Source organism: Rattus norvegicus, chromosome 10 (genome assembly GCF_036323735.1).
Source record: "Rattus norvegicus strain BN/NHsdMcwi chromosome 10, GRCr8, whole genome shotgun sequence".
NCBI classification, from domain to species: Eukaryota; Metazoa; Chordata; class Mammalia; order Rodentia; family Muridae; genus Rattus; species Rattus norvegicus.
In genome coordinates, this window is record NC_086028.1 from 87,604,819 (window position 1) to 87,612,288 (window position 7,470).

Genomic DNA, 7,470 nt, shown 5'->3' on the forward strand with positions numbered 1-7,470 from the left:
AAGGATTCAGGATGTGATGGATCTTTCTTCAATGCTATCAATGGAGCCTAGGGCCCAGGGTGTGCTAGGCCTGTGCTCTACTAAGCCAACTCTAGCTGATGTTTTACAATTTGCGATTTTTTTTTTATTATTATTACTACTTACTATTTGGGAGAGAAGTTAAGACAGGGTTTCTCTGTGTAGCCCTGGCTATCCTGGAACTCACTCTGTAGACCAGGCTGGCCTCAAATTCAAGAGATGTGCCTGCCTCTGCTTCCCGAGTGCTGGGATTACTGACATGAGACACCACACCCAGGAAGTATGTGGCTTTGTCTTGTTTTAAAGAGAGTTGAAGAACTGTGGGAACTCTTAGAATTGGGGTGGCGGAGGGATCATAGGAGGACCAGAGTGCGGTTTAATCCAAGATGATCTTTCAAGAATCCCCAAATCAACCCCAGCCAATGGCAAAGTGCCAATGGGGAAAACAGAAGCAAAGACAAAATGTCTGTATAAAATATTTATTTTTGGGGGTTGGGGCTTTAGCTCAGTGGTAGAGCGCTTGCCTAGGAAGCGCAAGGCCCTGGGTTCGGTCCCCAGCTCCGAAAAAAGAACCAAAAAAAAAAAAAAAATATTTATTTTTGGAGGACAGTGTGGTCTGGTGTATGGGAGCTTGCTCCACCCGCCCAGCCAACCAAGAAGCTGGGAATAGATGCAGCAGCAGGCTGCCTGACAGGCCAGCTCCACTATGCATATCCCAGAGCACACCAGGGCCTGCTCTGAACTCTAGAGCGAGAGTCAGAGAGCTGGGATGGTTTCTGCCCCAGCAGACTCCCAAAGAGCCCACGTGACGTCTGTAGCACCAGCCGCTCTGCCCCTCCTTGTAGGGCTCCTTCCATATGTGTGAAGACACACACGTGTGAAGACACACATGTGTGAAGACACACACACTAGTCTGAAAAGCACTGTTCACTTTAGCTGCATCTGTCAGGTTCCAAAAGGAATTTTCACATCCGCTTACTTCCAAATCTTCCTCTGTCCCTGACTCCTACCTGCGCCCCAGCTCTGCCTTACTCCTTTCTCAGGGATTCTTCCTTCCCTGGCCATGTGGGGGAGGGGCAGCTGGCCTCAGTTCTCCCCTAAAACAGGTAAGAAAAAAACAACAACCCTATGAGGCTTTAGGATGCGGGCTCCCACCTTCCCAAGGTCTGAGCCACAAACTTAGGGGCGGGGGGAAAATGTAACTATTAAAATCAAAAAACAAGAAAGTAAACAAACAAACCAAGAAGCATAAATAATCAGCAACTGGGCCAGCAAGGAGGAAGGTGACATGGCCTTCAGTGGTGGCCCCCTGTGCCCGAATCAGGCTCTCTCTGTGGAACTCAGCCATCGGTAGCCAAGATGACGGCAGCCCCGAAGATCCCCACACTCTCGCCAAGGAGCTTCATCTGGTTCCAGAACTCGACACGCCGTGTGTTGTGCCAATAGGAGACATTGCCATCAATGAGAAGCATGACAGGAGGTAACAACACAGCCAGGATCTGGGCGGCCAGGGTCACATAGTAACCTGACAAGAAGGCCAGGGCCAGGACCCCATAAAGCACGAAGAAGAGCTGGACCATCAGCTCCCCTCCTGGAAGATGGTTCAGGTACGCCAGCCGGTCCTCCTTGCTGTGCTGTAGCGAGTAGGCCTAGAAACACAGCATCCTTTAAGACTGGGCAACGGATGAGTGCCTCCCTGAGGCGGCTCCCACAAGCCAGCCCCTGTAGCCCAGCTTCGAAGTCCTTTCTCAGGATGGGGAAATCTCTGAAAGTAGGGCCTGTCTCCCGCTCAGATTATAGGGCCCCGAGAGGTAAAGCTGATCTCTACTCCCCTGGAAGCTTTGGAAGAATGAAATGTGTCTCCATAATCAGATGGAGACTCAGACTTTCAAATATACACACTACGGAAGCCCACAGAGAACTCTGCACATAGGGTGTAATTCCTGGTTCCTAAGACGAGGTCAAGAGGATGAAGCCTATCTCTGTCCTCATCTGCATTGGCCTTCCAAGGCACCAGGGAGAACTACCTGACCATCCTCCATAGCTCCCATCAGCTCTAGGTGGCAGAGCTACAATAGAGCTGACCTGCACCATGCCTCTCCCCTGTCCCCTCTCTCAGTCCTCTAGAGGCTGAGGCAAGGGGAAAAAAAAAAAATCACATCTTCTTTGCTGGATTCTCAGGATTGGGACTGATTGATCAGTTTGACGTCTTGTCTAAGCGGTAGCAATAATGTTGACATGAGAGAGCCCTTCAGAAGGAACCAGAAGCTGTCTGTGGCAATCTAGGAGCCGTCAGAAATTACTCACAAAGCCTTGCTCTGCCCAACGGCCTGGATTCTGCCAGGCTTAAGCTCATGTCACTCCGAAACAGTGCCTCCAATCAAGAGAACCCCAACGTACCACACAAATGAGGTAGATGCCCAGGAACACCTGGCCAGTGGACTGCAGAGAACGGCTTCGGGGCTTTCTGCGGTACAGCTCTCCAGCCCCGCTGGCCAGCACCAGAAAGCCACCAATGATGGCAACTGTGCGGGAATACATACGGACCTAAGACCAGGGAAAAAGGAATCCCAGTCAAGAACTGCAAGCATGTCTCTTGGTTGTCAAGAACATAGAACCGCCCACTTCTACACGTCCCACTGAACCCTCTTACTATTCCAAGTGTAGTCTACAGAGAGAGAGAGAACTTTCTTTACAAGGCAGAAACTGAGGGTTGAGAGGGGATAAGGAAACTGTCCATGGCCCTACAGAAAGCGGCAGGACTCAAGATGCCACAGGTTGGGGTTGGGGATATAGCTCAGTGGTAGAGCGCTTGCCTAGGAAGCCCAAGGCCCAAAAAAAAAGATGCCACAGGTTGCCACCTCCTCCACTCCTAGTTTGAAACCTAATCCCAGAGTTCCTCCTTTTGTGTAGTATTGACTCTATACCAACTAAAACAAGAACAGCCAGCCCGGCGTTGCTGGTGGTGGTGGCAGCGGCGGCGACAGTGCATGCCTTTAATACCAGCACTTGGGAGGCAGAGGCAGACTGATCTCTGTGTATGAGTTTGAGCCATTGTGGTCTACAGAGCAGTTCCAGAACAGCCAGGGTTATACAGAGAAACTCTGTCTAGAAACAAAACAAAACGAATAACTTCTGCATTTGCAGGCACAAATTCTACACTAGTATTCACTACATTTCATAAAACCTGATGAGTAGACCAGATATCCTCAAGATCTCTTTTGCTTTACCTGTCTAAGACTAATAAATTAATGGTTTAAAGGATTTGGGGAATCAGACAACTCTGGGTTATGGGTCCCTTCGATACATTGTGGCATGATTTTGGTAAGTCCATTTTCCATCTCTGGACCTCCATTTTCACACTCTACAAGGGTCTGTGTGGTCTCTGTGGGTCTGACACGTCTGTGTTCTGTAATAATCACAAAACCGCCTCAAACAGTACTCCAATTTCCCCCTGGCTTCACGTTTGAGAGTACCACACGTGCCCACCACATGCACCAGCTCCTTCCCCAAAGCTAAATCTCTTCTAGAGTTCACGTGCTCACCTTTAGCCAGTCCCCGTAGTGGACATAGCCCCCGATGTAAGCGGCATAGGTGCTAATGGCTAGCTGGAGTGCGGCGCCCAACGCAAACCAACGCCGCTTCACTCCGAAGGACATGAAGCTAGCACACAACACAGCTGCCCCCATGTCGAAATATAGATAAGGCACTGGGATGTCCGGCTTCCTGTGAATCGAGTGTAGGGAACAAGGAGGACAGAATGAATGGAGAGTAAGGGTCTGGGGACCTCTGTAAATTCCCGCAATCTTCACTGCTCCCCAGAAACCAGAGACCCTCCTCACTGCTGGGGCCGCCACATCAGTTCTGGTCGTACAGCCGAACCAGAGCATCTTCCAATCTGTCTGAGCACCAATTCCTCCCGATCTAAGTGCTCCGACTTCTGGCCCCCAACTTCTCCCAACATCACCGCACCCCAGTTCCCAGGACAGGCCGTACCGCCCCCCACCGCATTCGACGGCTTCGTGGGCGCGCTCACCGGCGCGCCTCGGCCCTTTCAGCGTACAACATGAGTTGGCTGAAGCAGCCCCAAAAGGGGCAGCGCGTGAGCAGCACGGAACCCAGCTGCATGATTAGCTGCAGCATCCAGCGTCTCGAACCAATCTTCGAAGCCATCTTGGGAAAGGGCAGTCCGGTACGGCCTCAGCCGGGTCTGGGAGACCAGCACGGAGGATGATACAGGCAACTTCCGGTCCCTTACTGTTTTTCTTTTCGTCCGGAAACAAAGCTCTCGCTCTCTAGTTCCGGGCGAGAAAAAAAAATGTGGAGGAGTCAGCCTTTCTAAACTCTCCCTACGGAGAGAACTCCGAGCTTCTCTTTGCACTTTCTTTGCCTTTAAAAAAAGATTTGTTTAGGGGCTGGTGAGATGGCTAAGGGCACTGCTGTTCTTCCAGAGCTCCTGAGTTCAATTCCCAGCAACCACAGGGTGGTTTATAACCTTCCATAAAGTGATCTGATGCCCTCTTCTGGCATGCACGCTTATGCATTACAAACAAAACATAAAAGATTTGTTTATTTATGTATACGAATGCTCTATTTACATGTATGCCTGCATGACAAAAAAGGGCATCAGACCCTGTCATAGATGGTTGTGAATCACTCAAGTTGCTTGGGATTGAACTCAGGACTTCTGAAACAGAAACCAGTGAGTGTTCTTCGTACATTCAAAATGGAACAGGAGCAAAGAGCGTAAGGTTGAAATATCAGAAATCCTGGAATACAGCTTGATGTATGGAAGCAACCAATTCTGGATGTGACCAGGCCTGGACTCCAACCTGAAAACCAACTCTGTCATCTAAATGGAGACTCAAGTGTGAAATGGGGATAATGACATTCCACCTCATCATTGCTGGGAGACTTGATTTTAACAAAGGTGGTATCGGCAGATAAGAAGGGTCCAATGAAAGAGTGTAATACATGCACACAGGACCCAGAGAGGATTCCCTGTCTTTAGCTGAACTTGTAAAGTAAGGAGTCCTCTTGGCTCTAAGTCATCTGTTTGGTCTTGATGCCTTTTGTCTCCTGGGAGAAGAGAAAGATCTACGCATTTAAGACATCATAATCAGACTTTTTCCCGGTTGCCATCTTCCCACTCGATCCCAAACAGCAATCAGCTTAACTTCAGCCGCCTCCACCTTCCTTATTCTCCAAACATCTTTTGGGAGGAGAAGCTGCCGTGAGTGTTCATATAATTTCCTATGTTGCTCAGAATACCCTCCAACTCATGATCCTCCTGCCTCCATCCACCTTAAGGGTAGACTATGAACATGCCTGAACATGACTAACAGCTGCCTTTCCTTTTAATCAGCTCACCACAAAGGCAATTATGTATTTGTTATCAATACACACACACACACACACACACACACACACACACACACACACACACATTATGAATTCCATGAGTGCAAAGACAGTAAGTATGTAGTTTCTGTTTATTTATAGCCTCAGGGCCAGATATACATTCTTTTCTTTTTTTTTTTTTCAGAGCTGGGGACCGAACCCAGGGCCTTGCGCTTCCTAGGCAAGCGCTCTACCACTGAGCTAAATCCCCAACCCCCCAGATATACATTCAGGACTTAGGTGCTGCACAGACAGATAAATGAACATATGGCGTTGTCACTATGTCTTGTCAGCCACAGTCAGGGCTCAGCAAATATCAAAGAAACAAGAGGTGTGGGCAGAGTGTAGCTGCCACCACGAAGATGTCCCCATCTCTGTTTTGGAGCACATACACCACACAACCTTTAATAGATTGTCTCACCCTCTAATATTTAATACGATCCTGTAAGCACTCTGATGCCAATTGGCCATTTATTTTAAACCTGGTTTCAATTCCCTGGAAGGGACTCATATCCAACAAGCATTTCTGACCATGAGGACAAAAATCTTCCAATTAGCTGGTGAGTGAAAGATGCACAATATAAACTTTTCTTTTCTTCCTTTTTGTTCGTTCGGTTTTTCAAGTCAAGGTTTCTCTATGTAGCCCTAACTAACTGTCCTGGAACTCCCTCTGTAGACCAGCTGGCCTGCAGCTCAGAGATCTCCATAGATCTCCCTGCCACTGCAGCTCTTCCTTTTGTTTTTGAAGACAAGATTTTACTATGTGGCCTGGGCTGGCCTAGAACTTGCTATGTAGACCAGGCCAGCCTCCAACTTAGAGATCTGTGAAGTGGAAACTTAACAGTTCTTTGAAAAGTCAGGTGGGTGGTGTTTTGCTGGGGCAAACATGGGAAGGAACATTTAGCTGAAGTGGATACAGGTGACAGACTAAGGCAGCCTTAGGAAGGAACGTTCCACTGAAGCAGACAGGGGTGAAAGGGTGTTCTGCTAAAGCAAGCACGTGAATAGACGACTGATGAAGGGCTCTTTGCTAACAATATGCATGTATTGGTCCGCCTTACATTGTGTAGTTGAGTTGTGTTTTTCAGGACTCCATAGAGAAAAAGATACCATAAAAACATCTGGTGGGGGGTTGGGGATTTAGCTCAGTGGTAGAGCGCTTGCCTAGGAAGCACAAGGCCCTGGGTTCGGTCCCCAGCTCCGAAAAAAAGAACCAAAAAAAAAAAAAATCTGGTGGGATGCTGCAGCTTTTTTGTTGCTTCCTCAAACTCAGACTGATTGGCAGAGTGATGTCAGCTGAGACAGACACGCATGCTGAGGCAAGACATGAGGACGCAAGATGTTTGGAGGGAGTATAAAAAGACTCCACAGACAGACGGAGGCTGAGCTTTGCTTGATTGTAGAGCTAGCTGTGCAATGCTTTTGGGTCTCCAGTCTTCGATGATCTTCATTTCCCTGAGAAAGGCGCAGCTGAGAACTTCTCTTGGCGTCCCCTCCTGATGACTTATGCCGATGCTGAGACCTGGCTGTCTCTGCTAGGTAGTGCCACCGCTGTTGATTTCTGTTTGCTCTCCCAACTGTACCGAACCGGAATGCTGGTGTATCCGTTAAGTGTTTGTGAATGGCTCAAAAAGCTGCTGTGGACCTGTGAACTGTCGATTTTCAGACAACACAGACAGGAGTTGCTCCAAAGAAACTTTTTAAACAGGCCCACTTCCCTCATATCTTTTTTTCTCCCTACTACCTCTGTTGGGTGGTGGGCTAAAAGGGAGGTTAAAGCATTTAAGAACCATTATTAAAAATTAAAGTTGGGGGGCTGGGGATTTAGCTCAGTGGTAGAGCGCTTACCTAGGAAGCGCAAGGCCCTGGGTTCGGTCCCCAGCTCTGAAAAAAAAAAAAAAGAACCAAAAAAAAAAAATTAAAGTTGGGGGCTGGAGAGATGGCTCAATGGTTAAGAACCTTGACTGCTCTTCCAGAGGTCCTGAGTTCAATTCTCAGCAACCACATGGTGGCTCGCAACCATCTGTAAAGAGATCTGATGCCCTCTTCTGG

The 7,470-nt window shown here is 48.4% G+C and overlaps 1 protein-coding gene across 1 annotated transcript; it reads right to left on the bottom strand.

Annotated features, from left to right (window-relative positions):
• Nucleotides 1–481: 481 nt before the first annotated feature.
• On the bottom strand, nucleotides 482–4,235 carry Tmem101 (transmembrane protein 101). The gene is made up of 4 exons (NM_001191650.1): nucleotides 4,055–4,235; nucleotides 3,564–3,744; nucleotides 2,419–2,565; nucleotides 482–1,667 (listed from the first exon to the last, which is right to left on the bottom strand). Exons 1-4 carry the CDS (start codon nucleotides 4,189–4,191, stop codon nucleotides 1,359–1,361), a joined length of 774 nt encoding a protein of 257 aa, NP_001178579.1. The 5' UTR covers nucleotides 4,192–4,235; the 3' UTR covers nucleotides 482–1,358.
• Nucleotides 4,236–7,470: the final 3,235 nt, after the last annotated feature.

Excerpts from the sequence above, each read along its gene's own strand:
- Tmem101 (NM_001191650.1), bottom strand. The coding sequence starts at position 4,191 with ATGGCTTCGAAGATTGGTTCGAGACGCTGGATGCTGCAGCTAATCATG. Across the intron at positions 3,745-4,054 it reads GAAAGGGCCGAGGCGCGCCG|GAAGCCGGACATCCCAGTGC; the intron begins GTGAGCGCGCCC and ends CTCGATTCACAG. Across the intron at positions 2,566-3,563 it reads ACTACGGGGACTGGCTAAAG|GTCCGTATGTATTCCCGCAC; the intron begins GTGAGCACGTGA and ends CCCTGGTCTTAG.